At 45.2% G+C, this 24,055-nt stretch overlaps 1 protein-coding gene across 14 annotated transcripts in view; it reads right to left on the reverse strand.

The window, feature by feature from the left end:
- LOC102541550 (coiled-coil domain-containing protein 144A-like) overlaps window positions 1-24,055 on the reverse strand; it is a 134,269-nt gene that overhangs the window by 56,964 nt on the left and 53,250 nt on the right. For 2 of the 14 annotated variants that reach the window (XM_072937415.1, XM_072937406.1), the window contains exons 11-15: window positions 2,870-2,994; window positions 2,416-2,519; window positions 2,174-2,290; window positions 1,606-1,739; window positions 272-408 (exon numbers count right to left, since the gene is read on the reverse strand). In XM_072937415.1, coding sequence (XP_072793516.1) covers window positions 272-387 — 116 coding nt within the window. In that variant the 5' untranslated portion in view covers window positions 388-408; window positions 1,606-1,739; window positions 2,174-2,290; window positions 2,416-2,519; window positions 2,870-2,994. Of the gene's footprint in view, window positions 1-271; window positions 409-1,605; window positions 1,740-2,173; window positions 2,291-2,415; window positions 2,520-2,869; window positions 2,995-9,460; window positions 9,733-24,055 lie in introns of those variants that run through there. The other 12 variants (XM_072937416.1, XM_072937408.1, XM_072937414.1 and 9 more) reach the window with 9 other exon arrangements.

Below are 24,055 nucleotides of genomic sequence, written 5' to 3' on the forward strand. Positions count from 1 at the left end.
TTTTTGCTTACTAACCCTACAGTTGATACCCTTACAATTTAATTCATCAAAAGCAATCACCTAAGCATTGTACGCGGGCATGTTTGTGGCCTGTGTTCTCACAGGCTGCCAAGCATGACATGAACATGAGACTAAGTTCATCAGGAAATGAGTGTGCACGTGACCCAGGGCCACACCAACTCATCTACTGCCCTGCGCCACAACCACAGCAGAAGGCGCCGTAAAATCTACAAAATTCTTCTGCCAGCTCTGAGCCAACAACAGTACTCACAGGTTCCGGGGGCCTCGTGCCAGCCAGGGCAGCACACATACGCGGCACTGCTGCACCGGCCAGGGGCAGGGTCCAGCCAACGTCCCCGCTGTTTGGTGGATTGTACACTTGGACATTTCTGGCCAGTCCTCTCACCACTGAGAAAAGAAAAGGCAACACATATTTCTTACGCCTATTTACACATGGCAAGCTATCACTTACCCCGAACTTCTGCTCTGTAGTAGGAGAAATACTGACTTCCTTAAACTGAATTATCTACACACAAAAGCACATGAAAACTCTCCAAATCCACATTTAGCCAAATGCAGCCAACTAGGGCCTTGGTCTCTACGGAAGCTAAGGTGTTGTCAATAAAAACAAGGGAGTAAAAGTAGTAGTACTGGGTTGGCCACAAAAGGACAAGGGACAAGGGGCAAGAGCGAGAAACTGGAAAAGCAGCTTCAGTTTTCAAGCACAGGTCATGGAAAGAGAGACAAGAGGATTCTACCATCTCTGCCTCTAAATGAGAACTGACAACATGAAGGACGCCCATCTAATCGGGGCAGCTAGATTAGCTGGTTTCAATCATTCATTTCTTCTCATTCAACAGACACTGAATGTCTTCTGTGATTCAAAGAAAAGGCAAACATAGGGAAAAATCAAAGATACACTCAGTTCTCAATTAACTGCCCCAATAGGGACTTAGAAAAACATGCAAATTACATCCATGTATTATCTCCAAACTCCACTTAAGGAATAACATCATTTTTCTAGACCACTAATCTTTTGCCAAAAGAAGTCATCCACACTTGCTTTCTTTGAGCCATCAGCACGTATATTTTTAAGCCAAAAAAAAAATTCAGAGGTATGCACCAAAGCCTTTAAACAATACTACAAAGAATTGTAAAACCACTAAAAGCTGGTTTCTCAACATGTTAATAGCAAATGAAAGCACAGAGGTTTTCAATGCCAAAAAGCACTTCAGCAGAGAAATGTGCTATCAAGTAACACGACCAGCAGATTTCAACAACCGACACTGAAAGCCAGTGACAAGACATTGCTTCGTACAAATTTATTAAGCACAAAGCAAAGCTCATGAACTTTTGTCAGTGACAGAGAATACTGATAACTGTAAACACATTTAGAAATCCTGAAGTTACCACTTCAGAAGAATGTCACTTTTATTTCATACACTAAAATATTAACAATTGGTGGGGGTTGGAAGGTAAAACTATATGTAATTGTTACATTTTTATTCCATCATTATGTATTTCCCAAATTTTCTTTCTACTTTAAAGTTTACGCTATACTAAAAAGCAAAATGCATCATGAAAACGCTGAATTTGCCTTCTTACTTCCATGTCCTTCCAGTGTCTGGTGTATGCCCTCCATCACCCTCAGGATAAAGGGGAACCACTGTAACGCTGTCTGGGGCATCCGGCTGCAGATTCCTAAGAACGGCATCATTGGTATTCCCAGGGATTGGCACCTAAATAAAGATTTTAATAAAATGTAAAGTACTTGATTGGAAAATCTTGTATAAGAAATAATACTTTGAACAACCAAACACTCAAAATACTAACTGAAGACCAAGTCAAGAAGCTTTTGTGCTATTGGGACCTAAGGATGTGGCCCCATACAAACTGTTCTAAGAGTTGATGAAGGCCTCTCTGCACATGCCCAGCTTCTTCTTGAAAAGCCCCTGGAATGATTTGATCCCCCAGTCCCAGTACCCCCAAAGACCCCATCACCCAGGCACTGAGGCCCCAACCGACTACCCTCCGTCAAGTTCTACAGAAGGAACATGAACTCCTTCAGTGCTATGGTACACTAGTTAACTCTTGATCTTCACTTTGCAATCTACAACTGAAACTAACACACACTTTTCCCTACAGGAAATAGTGACCAGTTCCTCCAGACCACCTGCTGTGGGTGCACAGAAGAGCTTGTATTGATGAGGATTTTGCTCTGTGTGCTCCCAGCGAACAAAGTGCTGGTGGAAGGCTCGTACACCAAGGTTCCTCATGGTATTCAAAGGTTCTGAAATGCACAGAAAGCACACCACACATGACCCTGAAAACCAAGCACACACGAAGCCCAGGTTTACTGATGGGTCCCGGGAACTCTAGAACACAGGATCCCTTTAGTAGGCACCCCACAAATACCTGTTGAAGTAGTGAATAAAGAAAAAATTTGATCATCAGGTTCATGTCTCATCCCTCCACAAGGTATCTTGGCCTCAGAGCATAGTTCGATTGTCTGTGTTATCCTAGAAGGTAATAAACACCTTTCTCCAAGACCAGAGACAGGTAACTCCAGTAAGGATATTAAAAGCAATTTAGATCTTTGGGAGGAGGGTATAGCTCAGGGCTACAGTGTATGCTTAGTGTGTGCACGAAGTCCTGGGTTCAATCCCCAGTACCTCCACTAAAAAATAAATAAAACCTAATTACCCCCCACCCTCAACAGAAACAAAAAGAAAAAAAAGAAAAAAAGAGCATTAACATGCATTTTAAAACTTGAGCAAACCTCTGTGTCACCCCAGTGTTTCCAGTGGAAGATGTGATTCCATCACCATGATGGTTCCTAAAAAAGCCACAAGAGTCCAGGTTCACTTACTGGTCTCGCCTCTTCCTGTCATCCGACCTCCTTCCACATCACAACACAGGGAGGACAGGGTGATGGTGTAAGGAGTGTCAGGCTTCAGCTTCTGCAGGACCACACTGTTCTGCTGCCCACCTATCCTGGTCCAAAGTAAAACAGGGATAAGTGTCAGCTTTGCTCTCTCCAGCTCACTCATCTGTTAGGAAAAGCTCTTTCTCTGAGGCCTTTGCCAAGATCTGGAAACACGCCCCGCTGTGAAACGTATCCTAGGGTATCACTTTAAATGTAAACGAGACCCCTTAAATCATAAAAAGGATTTTAAGCCTTAAAGTACTGATCTTAAAAAGATACTTCAACTGTCAAGAGGCCAGCACTGTGAAATTCCATCCAAAAGCAAATAATAAGTGGGGCTACAATAGACTAAAAGAATGATGCACAACAGATACAGTAAGTGTTATGATAACTCAGAACAAAATGTGACAATGGGTATGTATATGTCCATGAATGACTGAAAAATTATGAACACTGGAATTTGACACAACATTGTAAAATGATTATAAATCAATAAAAAATGTTAAAAAAAAGATACAATCAACAAAATGAAAAGGCAACCTATGGAATGGAAGGATATCTTTGCAAACCATCTATCAGATAAGTGGTTAATATCAAAATAAGTAAGGAACTCATAAATTCAAGAGCAAAATAAAAGCAATCTGATTTTAAAATTGCACAGAAGACCTCAGTAGGTACTTTTCCCAAGAAGACGTACAAATGACTAACAGACTAATTGTTATCATTAATCATCAGGAAAATGCAAATCAAAACCACAATGACATATCACCTCCACCTGTCAGAATGGCTATTATTAAAAAGACAAGCTGGGGCTGTGAATTTCACCACTCAGAGCGGTATGTCAGAGAGTTTGGGTTAATTTAGCAGGTATCGATTTCCTTGGCTGCGCCTTTGAAACTTGTTTCAGCTTCTTCTAGCCATGGCTTTATTGTTATTTGCCTTACTCCTCATTATTTCCTTTTCACTGACATGACATATTGAATTAATGTAAATTAAATGTCTTTATGATGTAACTCCACTGTACATTTTACACTCATATGAGTAGTAAAAGATGAAAGGATATATGCAACTTATATGTATGTGCTGTATTTGGGCATTTTCTTGAAAACTAGTAGCTAGCTTATTTATGATTATTAGTTTAATAAGCTTCTGTGTGGCATAAAAAATTTACATTTAAAATTAACAACTAAATCATGGTTTTGGGTAGATACACAGGTTTAAAGCTTGCTGCAAACTCTCAGATATATTTTGATAGACGTGTTACTCCATGATGGAAACAAGCAGGAACTAAAGAATCAAATGTCATCGACCAAAAATGACTGACGAATCAAATGTTGGAGGTATTTTTAGCTGTTTTTGTTACTAGCTATTTTGAGTTCAATGAAAACAAAGAACAAAACAACAACAAAAAGACAAGAAATAGCAAGTGTTGGTGAAAACACTTGCATCTCCACAACAGGCCCAAGCTGGTCATGACAATCATCATTTTATACCTTGGTGCCAACAAACTCAGGAACCCAGGCTGCAGGAAGCACGTTTCCAGGTAACTCGCTGTAACACAGCAGTCTATAGTAGTTCAGGGGAAAAGACACTACTCGTTTTGAGGTCTACACAAATCTCAGTTCTGCTGTACATTTACTGGCTCTGAACCCTAGACAAGTTACCTGAGACCCAGTTTCCTTATCTGTATACTAAAAAACAAAAAAAACAAAAACAAAAAAACCCTCAAAGGTGAATATGAAAATGAGTTTGAAACCATAGCACCTAAGGCAAGCTTGCAACTAATGCTAGTCAGCTGGTCATGGTGAAGTCCATGCAGACCTCACCCCTACACCCCACCCCCAGCTCCCACCAGCCACGGCCGGCTTCAGAGCCCAGAGCCTGCCCTAAGACTGTGCACCTGAGAGAGAACTTGGAGAACATCCTGTTGGCTTTCCAATGTATGGGAGCCCTAAGAAGTGAAAGAGAAAACGGAAGCAAAAAGGAAGAAAGAGCATCTCAGGATCAGGCGGGGGGGGGGGGGCAGAGCAGGCTGGACGCGGGGTCGGGTAGCTGGAGATGTCTGTCGGGGAATTTGGTTGTTTCCTACTTAGCAGGTATCTTACCGCGAGTAAGGTGAGGAATAAACTATACAGAGTTCCTGGAAAACTCAACTTGGATGCCTTTCAAAAACACCTTTTTACTTATGCTTGAGAACTGAGAACATACAAATTAAATTCAGCAGAATGGCATGTATATTATAGCCAATTACAGCCACCACCAGGAGCGCACTATTAGGGATGTTACTGACACCAAAATGAATTCTATCTGCATTTTACTTGCACACGAAACTGTTCAGAAACTCTGGATGTTCCGTTGCTCATGTGAGATGGTCTTCTCACGTCTTTTGAGCTCCAAAAACCATACAAGAGACTTTTTTTTATTAAAAGTTACATTAACAGTTAAACCAGCATAACTAAGAATCTGGTCAGGAGTGTCTGTAAAGGATTTATACTACTGCTGGTCCTCCCTTTCAAACATGTGGTACCAAAACCCAGCAAAGTTCTGGGGAGGGATTGGGGGAGGGCTAGAGCAGAGAGTAACAAGGGCAAGGTCATGGAGGAGATGAATCTCAGAGGGAGGCAGGACCTGCCCAGGGCCCATCCATTCTTGGGGATGGGCTGGAGGAGAACACACCACTGGCATCTTAACAGGACGCTCCTCCGGTGCAGGGACTGACTGCCGCATGTGCACTGCATGCGGGTCATTGGAAACATCCACCTCCACCACATGCACACTGAAGTCCAATAACACCTCCAATCAACGTAACAACAAAAAGCAGAACAAAATCCACATACATGTCAAAATGCCCCTGGAGATGGGGGGAAAATCACACCCACTGAGTACCCCTACATAACCAGAAAGAAGAGAGAACAAGCACAGAAGGTAGGAAGCCAAAGAGAGACAACAAGGGAAACACAAAATTTGATGAGGAGCCAGCAGGAAAAGGGCATCCTTCAGTGGCTTTCACCTACCAACTCAAGTCCCAGCTCCTTAGAAAACAAAGACCTTCAGAACTCAGCCCTACCCATCCCAGCTGCCTCCCCTCCAGCCCTCTCCCCAAGGCGCCCAACCACACCCTCCCTTCCCAGACAACCCCTGGTTTCCCTAACCAGATGTGCCGCGCTCAGACCTCTGTGACCTGGCATGTGCATTCTGCTCTACCTGGAGAGCACGTCTCAAGGCAAACTCCCGACGTACATCCACACCCAGCGCCAAGGTTTGTGAAACCAGACACAGGCAGCCCCACGCCACCTCGGCCTTCTGCCCTCACAGCCCTCCCCACGGGCCTTCCGTGCTCCCGCCCAACTGCATCCCGCTGTCTGCAGCAGGAGCTACTGAAGGGCAGGCGCCCCTTGAGTCCTCGCAGGGAACTGGTGCTTAATGAATTCTAAGTGAATGACCTTGCATGAAAGGTTTTTGTAAAAAGGTAAAAAACCAAATCACACAGAAAGCAGACAATAGATATTTTCTACTATTGAAAGCATGTATTTTCTAAACTCTGATCTTTGGTTGAGTATCACTTAGGAACCAGACAGAGACACTCTACCACTTCCTAGTTGGGTATCTGTGGGCAAATTAAGTAACCTCGCTGGGTCTCAAATTTCCACTTACTGAAAGGAATCACCCCTGCAGTGTGGGTAAGAGGACTGATTAATATCTGCTTAAAATAAAACAAAAGTAACAGAAAGTGCTGACTAAACGGCAGTTCTGACTAGCCTGCCAGAGTCACAGACACCTTAACAGAACGAGACACTGTATCATCAGGAATGTCAGCACAATGGAATTTTGGTTAAAACTATGTTTTTAGGAGAGCTGAACGTCAACAAACCAAACAGCTTGTCCTCCCGCTGAACCGTGCTCTCTACAGTCCTCACTACCGATCCCTAGTGACCACTGTGTCCCCCAGCTCAGCTGACAACGTGGACTCCCAGGTCTCTGGTCTCCGACCACACGTCCTCCTCCTCCTCTGTAGCTTGCCCGCTCTGGACACCTAAAGTCAGGCATTCCTTCAGCTCAGCTCAAATGTTTTTTTCTCATCTTCTCCCTTCTCAAGGCTTCAATTACGATCTCTATGGAGATGACCTCACAACCTCTCAGTCACATTCAGAACATGTTTCAAGCTGAATTTATCCAACATAGATACTTAATTAGATGATGAAACATGCAACTTGAATTTCTCTCTTTCATACCATTTTTCCCTTTTCCCCAAGTCTTACACATCTCATCAGTCCTCAGCTTCCTCTTCCTTTTCCCACCTCTTAAAACTACTTGCTTGCCAAGGTTCCTTCTTCGCGCTTTTGTTCTGTCTCACTGCTTATTAACCTCTCTGGGATAATGAACACTTTGAAAATATACTGAACGCTACAGATTCTCTACTAAAGAGATAAACACGCATAATATACACACGCAATTTCACGTAACCTATGATCTCAAATAAGAATCTGTGTTCATCCACACCACACTACCACTTACACAAATTTTCATCTCCAGATCCTACGTCCCTCTTATTTTCAGCATGCCTTCTGGATATAGCCTAAAGGGCCAACAGCATCCTAAACTTAACGAGTCCAAGCCAGAACTATTTCTCCTTAACAAATCTCCTCTGCCTACAGCATTCCTCCTCTAACAAGGAATGTTACAGAAAGGAACCACCATGCCCCTAAGCTAGAAGCCTTGGAACTAACAACCTTCCCCATACCACATCACCAGGTCCTGTCTTAGAATCTCTCCCAAATTCAAATTCCTCTTCAGCATCTTACCCTGTTAAGACCTCATCATCCTTTGATTCATCCCATACCTGCCATGATGAAAAGTCCACTACTCCTCTGACAAGAGCCCGTTACTGAATCTAACGTCTCCACCTTCCATGCCATTACATCACTTCACCTCCAGAAGGTCACAAAAGCCTGATTCTCCACCTCAGTTTTCTCCTGTCATTTCCACCAGTGTTCATGTAGGTTCTCCAAAAAATCTCAAAACTGATCATGTGCCTGCTTCTTCTCAAAAACTCTGATGCTTCTCCATTGCACAGATATAAAATCAAACTCTGTTCTGCCTACAGAGTCCTCCATAATTTGCCACCCAAGTCCTTTGCCAGGATTGGATTCCACAGCTTAGATTGTCACTTGCACTTATTGTCTTCCTATCAAAGCCACACCCACTCGGAAAGGCTCAATTCAGACTCTACTCTTTATATCCTCTACATAATGATTAGGAAAGAACTTGGTACAAAAAAGGCAAAATTCCTACTGAACAGATTCAGAAAATGAAAAAAAATTTTCTTCCTCAAAATCTTTAAGTCCTTCTGGAAACATCAAGCTTTAAAAAATATCAGTGGCTCAAATATTATTAACATTTCAATCAAGAAATCAAGAAGATAAAATAAAAAACAAAAATAGACAACAGATTTCTTCTCTATAGCACAGGGAACTATACTCAATGTCTTATAGTAACCTTTAACGAAAAAGAATATGAAGCCAAATATACGTGTATGTATATATATGTATGACAAACTATGATGTATACCAGAAATTGACACACTGTAACTGACTACATCTCTATTAGAAAAATTTTAAATATCAGTTATTTAAATATCATTAATATCTCAATCAAGAAATCCTTTATAAACCCAGCACTGTTAAGCAACATTTACTAAATACTAATAAAGCACAATACAGATTAAACTTACATTAAATATCATCAACCTGAAGATTAAAAGCTATCATCTGGACCCAGGATTGCAATCCATTATTTGTACTTGGATCTTACTTAAGAAAAGAAAAAAAAAATTACACTAAGAAGACTTGACATTTCATCTGAGAGAGACATGTCACGTACGTTGACAGCCGTGATAGAAAATTATCAGATCTAAATCAACTTAAGGCTAAGAAAAATTGTTAACAGATTAAAAAAAACTAAGAACAAAAAACTTCTCAACTGGCATGTCATGAAACTAAGAACTTTTCTCAGTACACATTTAAGCATTAATTTCTTCTAAGGGCCCGGACGTGATGGGCAATTTCCACTGGCGCCACGGATGGTGCTGAACCAAAGCTGTCCGCGGAAAACGCAGGCAAGGGGGGCAGACAAGACAATGATTTCAGGGCTGTGCACACACGCCCCTGCCAACCGCTTTCCAGACTACGGCTGCCGCTACAAGCATCTGAAGGACTTCGCGTCTTCACAGTGGGACATCAAGAGTTAGGCCGCGAGGCCAGCGCACGGCGCTGGGGAGCCTTGTTCCCATTCTGGGGGGTCCCTGGGTGCCGGGCTCCCGGCCTCCACCCCACCCCCGCGCCCCTCCCCCCTCCCCGCGAGAGCCGCCAGGGAAGCGCCGCGAGCAGCGCCGCAGTCCGAGCGGCCCAGCCCTACCCCTCCCCCCAACACCCGCGGCGCACGGATGGCGGGCAGGCGGGGCAGCCCTGCTGGTCTCGGGGCCGGGCCTGACGGCGCAGCTGCGTCCGCCGAGGCCAGGCAGGGACGGACACTCACCACAGCACGCCGTGGGAGCCCTCGCCCAGATCGCAGGTTGCTGGAGCGCGGCCCACGTCGAGGACCTGCCCGCAGACCGCCTCGGGGCCCGCGCCCGCTGTCGCCATGCAGGACAGGAAGTTCCGCGGCCGCCGCTAGGCCCATGCTGCGCCTTGCGGAGGGATCGCGCCGCCGCCGCTGGCGGGTGGGAGCAGGGCCGGCGCCCCCCGGGGAGACCCGCAGAGCCGCCACCCGCTCAACCAACTGCCGCCTGCCCACCTGATGAAGTGACCATTGGGTGGGTGGAGGGAGGGGCGCGGCAGAGGAGGGCGCAGGAGCGGGGCTGGGCAGCGCGTGCGGATTGGCTCTCGTGGCCTGTGGGCGGGGCTACGCGCTCAGGGTGGGGACCTATGTATAAGCTGCTGTCAACCCAGATTTCAGAGTAATAATGGGTCTATATTAGAGGTCAGTAACCAAGATCATTCAGACGTCAGGTGGAAGTTGGGCATGAGTCTCCATTGCAGGGGGCAGGTCAGGTCTGAAGATAAACATTTGGGAGTCACCAACATGTAGACGGATTCTGTGAAAAGGATGAGCTCACTTCAGTGGATACCATAAACAGAGACTAAAAAGGGTCCAGCACTAAACTCTGCAGGTCTTTCAAATGTCTGTGTAGGTCAGGGAGAACTGAAGCGGGAAGTGAGTACCTCCACGTCCTCATTGCCTTTCATCTATTTCCACGTCCTGTTCTTTCTGCTAAATCCTCTTCCTCTTCTTTACCTGCCAAACTCCTACTCGTCTAGATCCAGCTCAAAAGCCATGTCCTCTAGAGATTTCCTCATACTCTGATGGACAGTTGACCATGCTCCCCTATATAATTTGTTACAGCGGTCCCAGGACCGCTGTAACAAATTACCACCAATTGAGCAGCTTAAAACAACAGAAATGTCCTCCCTCTTAGTCCTGGAGACCAGAAGCCTGAAATCCAGGTGTCAGCAGGATGGGGCTCCTTCTAAAACCTGGAGGGGAGGTTTCCCAGTAGCCTGACGCATCCCTTCTAGAGGCCCCAAGCACCCCTCAGCTTGCAGCAGCGTCCCTCCAGTCTCTGTCTCCATCTTTCCAGGGCCTTTCTCCCTTGTGTCTGTGTCTCTCCTCCCTGTGTCTGTTATTAGGACAGTTGTCTTTGGATTTAGGGCCAACACTGACCACCCAGGATGATCTTATCCCTGGAGTCTTAGTTTAATTTTACTAGCAAATGTAATTTGGTTAAAGAATTGGTGTTTGGTAAAAAAGACAACCTTTGGTAATACGGTAACAGTCAATGGTTCTGGGATGAGAATAGAGGCATATCCTTTTGGGGACACTATTCAACCCACTGCCCCTCCTTTGAGTTTATTCATCTCTTTGTAGTTACCATCAATACAGCAGGTGATGGAGACACATAACAGTTTCTACTCCAATGAAACATACACACTCTACAGGGAAGATCTCTCTCCTAGGGGGAGAAAACTGGTTGGGAAAGCAGAAATAATTACTCTTTTTATGGCTAAAGCACAGATATACACTAAGTACATAAACTAACATACTCCATGTCTTTGATACTGAAATTTAGTAATGGGGGAAATCAGGAAAAAAATGTCGAAGAGGCCTCAGGGGATGGGAGATGGGGGTTGATGGTGAAAAAAGAAGTTTGAGAAACACTGACCTGGAATATTCTTGCCCAAATGTAGTTCCCATGCCCCTGTAATTCCCATACATAGCCCGTCTTCCCACACGAGTACTCATACACTAACCATTCCAACAGCACCAGCAAAGGGGGCTAAAAATACAAAATATGGCTCGGATGAGTAAGCAGCAAACACACTTGCCATTCGCAAGTTCCTAGATGTGCATTTAAGATTTAACTGGAGCCGCCAGCGCAGCCTCCAGTGAGAGCCCAGGCTAAGCCCTCCTCACCCCTCAGCGAACCTGCCCTCGGTCTGCCTCTGCCCCACACCCACACAATGAAAGCATTTTGAATTATAAACTCTAACAGGCACCTATTTAACCACTTAAAGTCTCAAAATCTAACGATTTGAAATACCGTAACTGCAGCCATTGCTCCCTTGAGAACCCTGTAATATTTAAACAGAATTTCAGTTACCAGAAAAAACTCTTTATAGATGGGAAAAGGGAGGAGTAGTGGTGGGGTGGGAAATGCACTGATTTAATGTTTTATTAAGAGGAAAAGTGAGTGGAGAGAGAGGCTTGCAGAACATCAGTCCCCAGTGCGGTGAATTTAGTAAGGCAGAGAGCAGTGCAAACTGGAAGACTTAGAAGTCTGAAGTTTAAACATCGCTTTTGTTTTCCCAAGCTCTAGATATTAATAACACCTTTGTGCAAATTATAAGTCTTCCCTTTTGGGAAGACAAACGGGAAGTTACACATTTGCATAAATCAATTGATTGCAATTCTGATGGCATTTCCAGCTTCCTTTCCTCTGTGCCATGTTCCTGGACCAAAAGACACGACCTCATTACACGGGACGTCCCTTCCACTGCACGGTGTTTGAAAATCTCACTTTCCTTCCCACAGCATCTACGTCTCTTGTTCCTCCTTACAGTAGCTGCAGGTGCTCTGGTCCCCATCACCGTGTCCCTGAAATGCAACTACTCACTCGCTAGCCTCTCTGGTTTTAGTCTCTAATTCTCCAAGCCATCCAGAATGCTTTCTCTCTACTGTCTACCAGACTCTTTTCCATCACGACAATTCTCTGCTCAGGAATCATCTTGGGGTCCCCTGCTTCCTATAAAATGAAGCCTAAGTCCCCAGCTGGGTTCTAAGGGCTCTCCACATGTGCTGGGACACCCCTCATGTCCTCTTCTCCTGGGCACTTGCCCTTCTCTGTGGCCACTTCAGAATTTTCCCTACACCCCATCACAAAGTCATCTCTTTATCTCCAGGGATCCATCATTTCCCCGAAGTGCCTTCTCCTTTCCTGCTGTTCACCCTACTCTCTCCTCTCCCTCAAAGTCTGGCTCAGACCCCACCTTTGTCACAAGATTTGGACATTCCCGCCCAGTCTTGAGAAGGAGGTTTAACACTGAACCCCGTTCTGCCCCAGAACTTCATGCCTAGCATCCAGCAAGGAGCTTCCTATCTGGCGAAGGAATGAGATGTCACATTACATGGTGTCCCTCACAGGCCTGTACCAGATGGTAAGAAATAGTGTTGGGGTTGCTCTGTTCATATATTATTTCTACCAGTAGAACATCATTGACCACCATTTATTAAGTATCTACCACTTGCCAGCTTACATAGGAATTTATATCCTTTAATCCTCACAGACAACACTGCGCACTTGTGATATTTTTCAGCCTGGAAATATGAGAAAGGGGAGGATATCAGGAAGGAAGTGCGTGTTTTTCTAATTCCATCTGTGCCCTTGACTCTCTGTAGAGAGTTCAATCAATGTCATTGCACTTGCTGTCTTTCTAGGTGATCATCAGTCACCAGGTATTTCAACCCCATGTTTCAGATAAAGGAATTAAAGCTCAGTGGGGTTAATAACTCATTCAAAAGCAACCACTAATGGGTACAGACCTGAAAACTGATTTTCTGTCTTTCCACTCCTGTGCCACTGCAGACAAGCAGTCATCACTGAGGTCTGCACAACTTCTCTTCTTCATCCGTATAATGGGAAGAATAACTTGGATATTTTTCAACTTGGCTCTAAAATGGTGATAGTGCTTGGAAAATCTCTCAAGCATCGTTATCTTAGCTTTGTCATAAATACCATTGGCTGGAGCCTGGAAAGCCAGCCTTCATTCATCCAAGCTGCATGAAGCCAGGAAGAAACCCTCACCTACTGAGACCTGTGAATGTCACTTTCCAGCAGGAAACAGCTTGCAGCAGTATTATTTACTTCTGATGTGCATCGTGCATGAACCAAGACAACTGTGCCTGCCCCTGTGTGGTCCTCCCAGTGCATCTGTGGTCCTATCGCATAGAAGCACATTTAGGCTGCTTTTGATCTGAAGTTGTGTGGGTGCATGTGTGTGAGTGTGTGGGTGTGTGTTAAATAAACTAGGCACATCTTCCTCTTCTCTTGATTAGTGCCACTGGTAAAATACAGAGTCATAAGGTTTAGGGCAGCAACAATAGGAGAAATCAAATTCTCTCCCTCAATACACAGAGAACAAATTGTCATGCATTCAGGGATTCGACGGTGAAGTAACTGACCCTTTGACTTCCTCCTCCTTCACGTGTGGAGTTTGCGCTGTTATGCACAGACTCAGCCATCGTCACCTCTCCCTCTCTGCTTTTCCACAGTGGGAAACTTTTAGTCACAGGTATCAGAAAAGAAGTATGGTCTAGGGCAATAGTTTTCTCTACTTTCCTCTTACAGCAGAAAATTTCCTTTCTTTCCAACTAAAATTTAATGTGGAATCCTAACACGTAAAACAGATTATGATACCTATTTATGGACTTAAATTTTTATTTTTCACGTCATATATTCAACCCAATGTGAACGTTTTGAAAAACACAAAAATTTTAAATCAGGATTATGGATGACAGGTGTGGTCATATGCACATCAGGATTCAATTTCTACATTTTGTGTCGGCTGTGAATTATCAGGGAAATCTTAATCCAAGTGGATAAATAGTAGCATACTTGCTTAAACAATTTCACTTGAATATATGAAGCTCCGTACTAAAGTAAAATAAAATTAAAAGAAATAAAATACAAAACAAGAAACAGTGTTGAGCTGTCATTGTACTAATCACTGATCTAGCAGTAAGAATTTAAGATACTTCCCAAAGCCTGTAGGAGAAGCTTTAATCCGAGACCTGCTTAAGAACGTGTTAGTCTAGCAGCCCACCTTGACATTGCTGGCGGGACCTTGACTATTATCACTCGGCACAGAAAACATCTGAATCATGTGTATGTGCGTGCTTGTGTGTGTGTATGTGTGTTTACTGCAAGTTGATCAGAATAATTTTTAAATGGCAAGAAATGAGAATAAAATTGATGTGCAACTCCTGAATTAATGGTCTGCAATGAACTTTGAAATTCTGGACAGCACAATGTGAAAACACTTTTTCTAAAGTATAGGGAGGCAGTTGGAGTGGATCTGGGCCCAGAATCACCAAATGTGGGCTCTAGACAAATTTAAAGCTCAGTGGGCCGTACACAGGGCAGCGAGACTCATCACCAGCTCTTGAGTGGTCAGCAGGTGTGGAGAGCTCAGTCTACACCTCAGCAAGAGGGTCGTCCCAGTGCATCTTTATACAACTTGACTGTGCCACTACTTTCAAAGCCATCAGTGGGACCCCCAAAGTATGCATCAGCTATTTCAACTTATCTTTCTGCCTAAGAGTCTTCACAACCTAGCCGGGCATTAACTCATGCCGAAAGCCCCAGTGTGATTTCCTTCCCTTGTCCTCTTAATTGATCTTCTTATTTACCTTCACAGCCATTATTTTGGGAGCAAATTAAATGTCAATACCTCTCAATAAGTTTTCTGAAACCAACCTTATTATATTCTCCAGGCAGGAATGTCATTGGCATAGCTGTGTTCATTTGTTATTGCCATCAACAGAATTGGTTAAGCCACCACTGACTAAGCACCTACAACAAGCCAGCTCGGGCATGCATTTATGACCTTTAACCCTCCCAAGCAACACTGAGTTGCAGTGATATTTAATCCACATTATGAGCTTGGAGTAGCTATACAACCTCCCCAGATGTCGCACATCTGCAATGGCAAAGTAAAACGCAAACCCACGTTTGCTGGCTCTAAGATCTACCCTATGTCCATCTTCTCTGCTATTTTCTTTCCCTAAACTTTCCTCTCCTATCATCTTTGTAGATACATTGGGAAATGCGTTTATCAAAACTTATGACAAATAAGGGTTCCCATGTGTTTTGTCTCCTGCTTGGAATTCTGAGAACTTCCTGAAGATGCAAATGGTATCTAAACCAGACAGTTGGGTCTGCAACATAGTTGTAGCTCAGAAACTCATTGATTGAATTTAATCTAAATGGAAAGAACCATTAAACTGGTGTCTAAAAGTAGTAATACTATCTCATCTATTCATCTGTCTCCAGGCAAGAATAGCAAACAATCCATTTTGGATAGAAAATCTTCCTGCTTTTAATGATAATTACCGCGTTGTAGTCCTAAGACTGTTCCTGCGGTCTGGATCGAGGTTTCTCAAGGAGAGGTGTTACTCTAGGGGATGATAGGGCTCCATGCTCCAGATGTTTAGCAAACTCTGCACATTAAACTCACCCTATTGGAAGCATTAGCGTCAGCATATTAAATACTCTCAGAAGTAAAGAAAACCAATTCCTCTTGTTCAGCTTTCTATTTCTCAAATTTGTATGCATATCATACAGTTTTTTTGAAAGGTTAAAGTAAAAGAAAGACCCAACATGGAATCAGATTTGTTCTTCCCTATTACACTTCCATGGCTCCTGCATGACTCAGAGTAACAGCCAAGCTCTCACACTGGCCCGTAGTCCTACAAGAGCAGCTCTCCTCACCTTGCTGAGCTTATCTCTGACTACCTGCCAGGTTCACTCTGCTCCCACCTCTCTGGCATTCTTGATCGTCTCTGAGCAGCTAGGCATGTTCCACCCCAGAGCCTTTGCATCTACTGTTGTCTCAGCTTGAAATGCTGTTTCCCCTCTAGTCATGCGTACCTTGCTTTCTCACCTCGTTCGAGCCTTTGTTCAGATGTTACCCTGATCATCACCTGCAGCCTTGCCCAACCACTCCTCACCCCCTTCCTCTGCTGTGTTTCTTTCTGAAGCACTTATCACCTTCTAAGATACCTTATGGGTCATCTATTCTTTTGGGGTGTTTTTTGTCTGTCTCCCCTTTCACTAGAATGGAAGCGTCCTGAGGCCAGGGACACTGGAGGTGGTGTGCTTTCCTAAATCCCCAGGATAAACGCATCTGAGATTCCTAGAGCTGGATGAAAACCTGGAGTGAGTGGGCACTTGGGTGATTCCCACCCTTTATACAGACCTTCGGGGTTGGGCACAGGCAGTGACAGGACTTGGTGAGTTATTGTCAATATTGCAAGAAGCCCAACACACCCACCCCCACCCCCACCCATCATGAAGCTTCATGACAAACTAAACATCATACTCCTCTGCTTCCAGCTGAAATGATCTCAGCTCAGTGTGTTAACTCTGATTATATAAGTCTGGTCAGAATCTCTGGCTACCAGTTACAAATGTCTTTGATTTTTAGACTTGGGGAAATGAATTAATTATCAGGGAGTAAACGCAGATTAGTAGATGTTTTCAAAAATCTGGACTCCGTCGGGGGGGAGGGGCAGCCAAAGGGGGCAAGCCCTTCATGTCCCTCATACAAGATGAAGACTTTGAGGCTCTGGAAGATTGAGTGACTCTCTCAAGGTTGCACTGTGAGTCCCTGGCAGAACAGTGACTAGAACCCAAATCTTTGATTCCCAGCCCTGTGTTGCTGTAATCAAAGATGCGGTTTGCTACAGAGGAGACTCACCCATGCTCTCTATAGTATTTGCATAACACGTTACAGTAAGAACTGAGCCCCAACCAAGATTCTCAGCAGGGAAATAACACTTATTTAATCAGGGTTCTATGTATACTTTCATTCTGAAGGTTAGGTTAAGTTTCACTGCCTTGATTACGGGTACTGCCGGCCTACACATAGAAAGTGTTTACTGAACTGGGTTCCCTGAGGTGAAATTTAAACAAAGCACATCCAAAGCACATTTCATGTCCTGAAAGGCATGAACATCTTTACTGAGAGCCAGGTCTTTTCCTTTAAACAAATAAATGGTTATCCTTAAGGATAAACATAGTTAGCTAAGACACAAAGAGTCCTTCTCCTATGCCTTTAGAGGAGCTCATCATTCATGTTAGTTTTTAAACCTAATGAATATAAATATACCTAGAAATACAAAATGAAGAGCTTCTGTGTACTCCAGAGCATCATCGTGTGTGTTACACAATTTGATCCTTAGCAGAATCCTGCAGAGCTGGAAAGGCAGATATGTTTATCTCTGTTTTACACAAAGCTGAAAGCACCCAGGGGTTCAAAGATCCACCCAAGGTCTCCTAACTTATTAGTGAAGGAAAACACTAGAATGGAGGAGAGAGGGCATTTTCCTCATCCCTCAAGCTCAGCGCATGCACCACAGTGCCACCTACTGAATCAAGCACTTCATTACCAGGGAGAAGGGGGCAGGGAGCAGGGGCTCCCCCAATGTTCTCTGTACTCTCTCTCAGCACCAATGCTCTGAGATTCAAGCCAAAAACAGGAAATGGTTTCAGATTTTACAGATCACGAAGGGAATGGAAAGAATCTGTCCAGCTCCCCCATTAATGCGGAAGGAGGGCTGAGCTCTCTCTTCCGACCTGGCTGCCTGGAATCTGCAGTGGGGCATCCCACCCAGAGGCTGTGCTCTCCTGGGAGCTGGGTGGCAACTCCACCTCTTACTGGGTCTGTGTCCTTGGGCAAGTCACTCTACACTCCAGGGTGAAGAGTCTGCATCTAAGAGAGAGATGGAGAGAGAGGGGGCAGAGAGGGAGGGTCTTGTATGGGACTGGTGCAGCGTTAACTGGAGAATGCTGGAATAGAAGGAACAAAGGTGACTGACTTTAGAAACTACTGGAAGGAAGAAAGAAGGTGGCAGGAAGGGAGTGGGAAAAGCGGTTGACTGTGAGTGAGAAGGGCAGGAAGGAGGGGAGGATTCTGGGCAGTTGCTGTGAGGATGCTGTGGCTGGGGGAGGAGTCCAGATAACTGTTTTTGAATTCATCAGTGACAACAGAACAACTCCTGGAATCAACACGAATGACAGTGGCAGTCATTTACACAAACCCACAAGGACAGCACGAGGCCAAGCGCCCATCTACCACGGGTCTGCGCACATGCCTGTCCATGATTCTCGAAGTCCCTGAAGAACAAAAATGGCCATGACCACCTTTGACCCTTCCGTTCTTCTATCTTTATTCCTCACATATTGTTTCACTTTTCTTCCTCCTCTATTCTCCATGTTTATATTCATTTAATAAAAATGGGTTAGAGAACCACTTTATCTGCTTATGGCCCATATTAACCCCTTGGTGGAGGCGCATCGGGGCAGTCTGCATCTCAACTAAGGTCACTTCTGCTCCTGCAGCCAGCGGGCGGCGCAGCTGGGGCTGACTCAAGTGTCTGTTGCTTGGCGCTGGCTCTAGGCGGATCCCCATCTCTTCAGCAAGCGAGCCCAGCTGCCTTCATATGGTGGAGGAAGAGTTCCCAACAGCAAGACGCTTTTCATGAGTCCATGTAGGGGAGGACTGCACGAAGGACCACAAGGACAATGAGTTACTCATCACTTACTGAGGGCTGTGACTGTCATCGACCACACACGATACTCAAGACTCGAGACAGCATTCCTACCACGGACCTACTCTTCTTCACGAGTTGTTAACCCTCCGTTCTTTAGACCAGGCATTTTCCACAGGGTATTAAGAAATCTGGTAGGGAGTATCTATAAAATAATCATTGATTTCCCTCCCACACATATTTCTTGCCTCTATCTTACTCTATCTTAAGCTGTCTTAAGAGACAGATCATTCCTCAGAGAACAGAAGTTACACAAGAATATGAGGAATAACAGAGCTGTTTGTTGCCTATGAGTTTTAACATTCAGTTTTGTAAGAAACAAAAACAATTCATGGCATGAAGATTTAGGTGGGAATCTCATGGGGAAAGCCCAGAACAATGAGGTGTACAGGACATGTGCACCACTTCCTGCATAGAAAACAAGAGGAATCAAGAAGCCCTCACAGAACAGCGAACTCGCATCTCTAAGACAGAGCCTGGTAGAGTCACACAGAACTTCCTGCACCTCAACACAGAACAGATCAGGGAAAACCGTTCCCATCAGTCTCACAATGGAAGAGAAGGAATAACGCCACTGGATGTGATGAGACAGGTCTCAGCAACAGTGTACAGGCCAGCTCCCCAGGACCAGGCAGCAACTAGGACAGCTCAGCAGGCACCCAGGGTACTCAAGACAACACAGAGGGCCAGGTAAGTGTCATTCCACATCCCACCACCTCCTAACTTCTTGGCAGTAGAAGACTCCAAAACACACATACACTCATGGAGAAAATGGAGAGGTCTTGCATTGCTACCAATTTGGGAACAAAGAATTAAGCTGTAAATCAAGTGAGTGATTTAAAATTATACATCAGTCCCCATCTTACATAAATCAGTTCGTAGACACACTGGCAGCAGTATATAGGATACGTGGTCCCGGCATTGCTTTCCTAGACAGTGTTCCGCGGTCAAATACGTTTGGGAAATGCTGTCTTTTCCTTTAGGACATCAAAGTGCCCATTAACATATTAATGTCTTAGAAAAAACCCAGAGTAAAGACACCTGGTATTTCCCCATTGATTTGACCTGGGAGAGCCTTTTGGAGAAACTGTTGACCAACGATCCTGGGAAGACATACTACTAAGCATTCCTCTCAATTTATCTTCAGTCATAATTTTACTCTTTCACTCACCTACTCAAAAAACCTTCACTGAGTTTCAATGGATCTTTAGATTTGGTTTTCAGAAACATTTCTTTTTTAAGAGCCTCCGCAATGTAACCTGCCCTAGTCATCAGTTGTCACTGTTTCCCTGTATGGCTCCTTTCCTTCAGTTAAGTCACACTCTTCACTCTCCTGAACAAGATACATTCATGTTGCTAAGTATAATTCTCAACTCCCCGTGGTCTCTACACGCCCACAAACTAGGTGGCTATTTGGGTTCTACTCTCCCAGAAATGTCACAGAGCTGACCCTGACTATTCCAGCTCGATAACGCACGAGCATGTCACCCTGTTACAAGTCGGCTTCTGTGGTGCTTTGCTCCGGCAGCAATGATGCCAGTATGTTTACACATCATTCAACAAATCCAAACTCCTGTGGTAAATGACTATCTTTTGCGTTAGTTTTATATTACTTTCAGTGGTTGGCTTAATGTCTACCCCTAAAACTGAATGAACATGTGCACTTTTCTGGGAGTAGAAACTTTACATACATTGGAAATGACTGCAAATTTAAAACTAAAGATGCAGAACACAGCACACGTGGGACTTCAGTGGGTGGCAGTAAGACATCAGTTTGACTAAGTGAGTTTGTTAGAGAGCACGTCACAGTATTCACTATTCACAAGTCCTAGGACGTACTATGTCTATTCATCATGTAAAAAATGTGGTATTGGTGCGATGTATTTGGGAAGAATTGCATGCGTCTGTGAAATTTCTTTTAAATAGCAACAATTCCATAATTAAAGGGACAAAAACAATGGCTGGACAATACACTTGTCAGTTGTTGAGCCAAGAAAGATATGCAAAAGTCCCTCAAATATGAAAAGGAGACAGAAATCACAGTAGGTAAAGAAAAGCTGAAATTCAACTAATTTGTCCAATGCAACTCTTAGAGGATATTCTTGCCTTGGGAAAATAGTTAATAAATCTTTGTTTCACCTTCAGGATACTCAAGCACAATACATCCTTGAAAAAGTCAATTTACTAACTTTATGAAAGATGCTACAAACTGATAAACTGTAAAACGACCAAACTGTCTAATCTAGAATGCAGATAAGGCAATTAGGTTTTCTGATAGTGGTCTTAATCACTGCTCTTAAGATCTGTGTAATCATCCATCAACCTGTACTTAGTGGTGTAGTTAAGGTTAAACATTTTAAAAATTGTATTCCAGAAAGAAAGCTATTGATAGGCTATCTTTATTTGAGAAAATTGATTTTCTCGGTCATTAATTACTGTGATATGCTGAACGGCATATATAAACGTGCATATATATATTCCATTGAATATATTTATATTATAAATATATATTATACGTAAATTTATATATGTTTACACACTCAACTTTTTATTCCATAAAAGCAACATGTAAGATTTTGGGGGATAGAGTATGTAGTTGTACAAAAAGCCGTCTTTTTCCAGAAAACATTAGGCGATTTCTTTCCTATTTCTCTGTAACTCCTTCTATTCTGGCCAAATAAGCCACTATGGAATCTAAAGATCTGTAATGAATGGTGACTCTATTTTTCACTTTTACGCTTTTCATGCCCGCAGCATAATTGGTGGTAGGAAGAAACTGATTTCTCTTCGGCCCTAGACCTAAATGTCAGTATTCATTCGGTTGGCTTAGCTTTTCCAAAGAACAAAACCATTCCTTCGTCACGTGAAAGAAACACTAGTAAACAAAATTATCAAAAGAGAGATATAATTCCCTAAAATGGAAAAAGAAACTACTTTGTGAGAATGGCAGCTTTTCCAAAACGTAAAGGAATAAGACTAGTTCGGGGGGTGGGGGGGGGCGGTGGGACGTATTAGCACCAGCCCGATCCGGCCCGGCCACGAGGTCAGCCCCCGGGGGGATCAGCAACCAGGGTCCTCACCACCCACCCCGGCGCAGCCCCCTCCACAGCCCCCTCCACACCTGCTGTTCTCTCGCCTGCTCATTCCTTCAATCAAAGCCACTGAGCTCAGCAGGGGGGGCACTGTGACTGCAGGTGGACCTGCCCCTGGGCAGGGGGAGGGCCTGTGGGGAGGTGGGGGGTGGCTGGGGTCAGTCTGGGGAACAAAGGAATCTAACAGGGTTCAGTGAGAGGGCAGAGCCCAGGCACTTAGGAACAGACAGACATTTGAGGAGTGACACACCATCCTTGAAGCCATCAGGACAAGGCTTAACACTGCAATGGGGACAGGGAAGGCATGGATCTCAAGGCCAGGTCCCCTCGACGCTGGCTGTGTTGAAGGCACAGACACTGGCAGCAGACGCTGAGGGCTTCGAGGTTTCCTCTGCTGGAAGGGCACCTGCGAGGGCTTCAGAGGAGCTGAGGCCTCACCTGCCTGCACACTATGGGCAGAGTGGAGAAGGGCAAAGGGGCCAGGTTCTGGGGAGACTTGGGAGGGGCAGCCCCAGGCTTGCTGATGGACAGACCGTCCTGCTAACTGAACACTGGCACTCGCCATCTGCCTCTACAAGGACTGGATCACATTGCCACCTACCATCTAACTGGGCTTGGATTCAACTGTGAGCCACTGCAGCCTCTGACCTCCAACACACCTGGAAGGAGTTCAGGATGGAGATCAGGAATGAGGCGCTCTCTGCTCTGGGAAAACTGGTAGAGCAGACCTTCAGAGAGTTAGACATTTTCAGGAGATTTTATGAGCCCAAATTCTTGTGTCTCCTCCAAACTGGAAAAACACTAAATTTGTCAACAGTGACAACCGCGCCCCCTGACGAGCAGCTAGCCTCTGCCTAAGCGTGTGCTTGACTGCGCACACAACCCCTTCTTCACTGAAACCACATGTAACACTGAGCTCTCCCCTGCCTCCTCAGAACAGCTTCTCACAGCTCTCTGGGACGCTGTCTCCTGGGCTATAGTCCTCATTTTGCCCCCAATAAGACTTAGCCCACAACTCTCACGTTGTGTGGTTTTATTTTAGTTGACAGTCCCTAAACAGACTCAGCAGTGGGGCCCTGAGGCACACAGGCTTATGGCGCACAGCCGAGGAGACCCCAGGGGAAGGTGAGGCAAGGGACTGCGTGCCCCTGGGAAGGTGCCCCCTCATCAAGTAGGATTGGACCCCATAGAGGTGGAGGGTCAGCAATGTGGACAGGGGGCGAGTTCAGTGGAAATGGGAGCAGAGGACGTGCACACTCCTTCGAGGTCTGCTGCCCTCTCTTTCTGAGGCCCCTCACTCCCCACCGACCCCCTGCCCTACCCACTTGATATCACAGTCCCGACTCCCAGCCCGGTTACCTCTCACACAAGCACAGCACCCTGACCCCTGTATGCCCCTCCACCTGCCACTAGCCCAACCACCCAACAAATGGTGCCTGGGATCCTTCACAGAGGCCACTGGGACAAGGACAACTGAGTAACACACATTTCCAAACCATGTAAGAGCTGGGGCTGATGGACGCTCGGCAGAGGGCCGGAGAGCAGGTCCTTGCAGAGGGGTGACCTGCAGGTGGTAGGACAGGCCCCAAGAGTGTGATGGCAAAGCTTATGTGTCAGGAGAGGCTGAACTGCAGGATGCACAGAGCCAGCACCTCCTCTCCTGGGAACACCCCTCCTGGCCACACTGCTGTCACATTCCACCTAGTCCCCTGCAATCAGGCCACAGTCCACTCTATGCTTAGGGGACATTCAGCTCCAAGTCCTTAGGGAGCCAAGTGCATGCACTTGACTGACATCATCCTGGGCATTAGCAGCTGTGAAGGGAGCAGATGTGGGCAACAGTGATGCTTTCTCACAGGTGCCCCTTCCCCACCCGCACTAAGGCATGTCCCAGACACGAACACTGGTCCCTGCCCAGCAGTGGAGAAGGCGCCGTCCTACCCTGACCTCCACTCTCACTCGTTTAGACATTTGAATGGCCGACCCCAGCAAGGACCGCTCCTAGCCCAGGCCCAAGGCAGCACAGAAGTGACCTTGCACTTGCATTTGCACCTGTTGACTACTTCCTAGGCGCGGGGTGGCTGCCCTGGGTTTCCATCCTGCCTGCATCTAACTGCAGGACACCACCCTTCCCCCTATGGGCTGTGGTCTCCAC

The sequence above is a fragment of the Vicugna pacos genome, chromosome 15, assembly GCF_048564905.1.
Source record: "Vicugna pacos chromosome 15, VicPac4, whole genome shotgun sequence".
NCBI lineage: Eukaryota > Metazoa > Chordata > Mammalia > Artiodactyla > Camelidae > Vicugna > Vicugna pacos.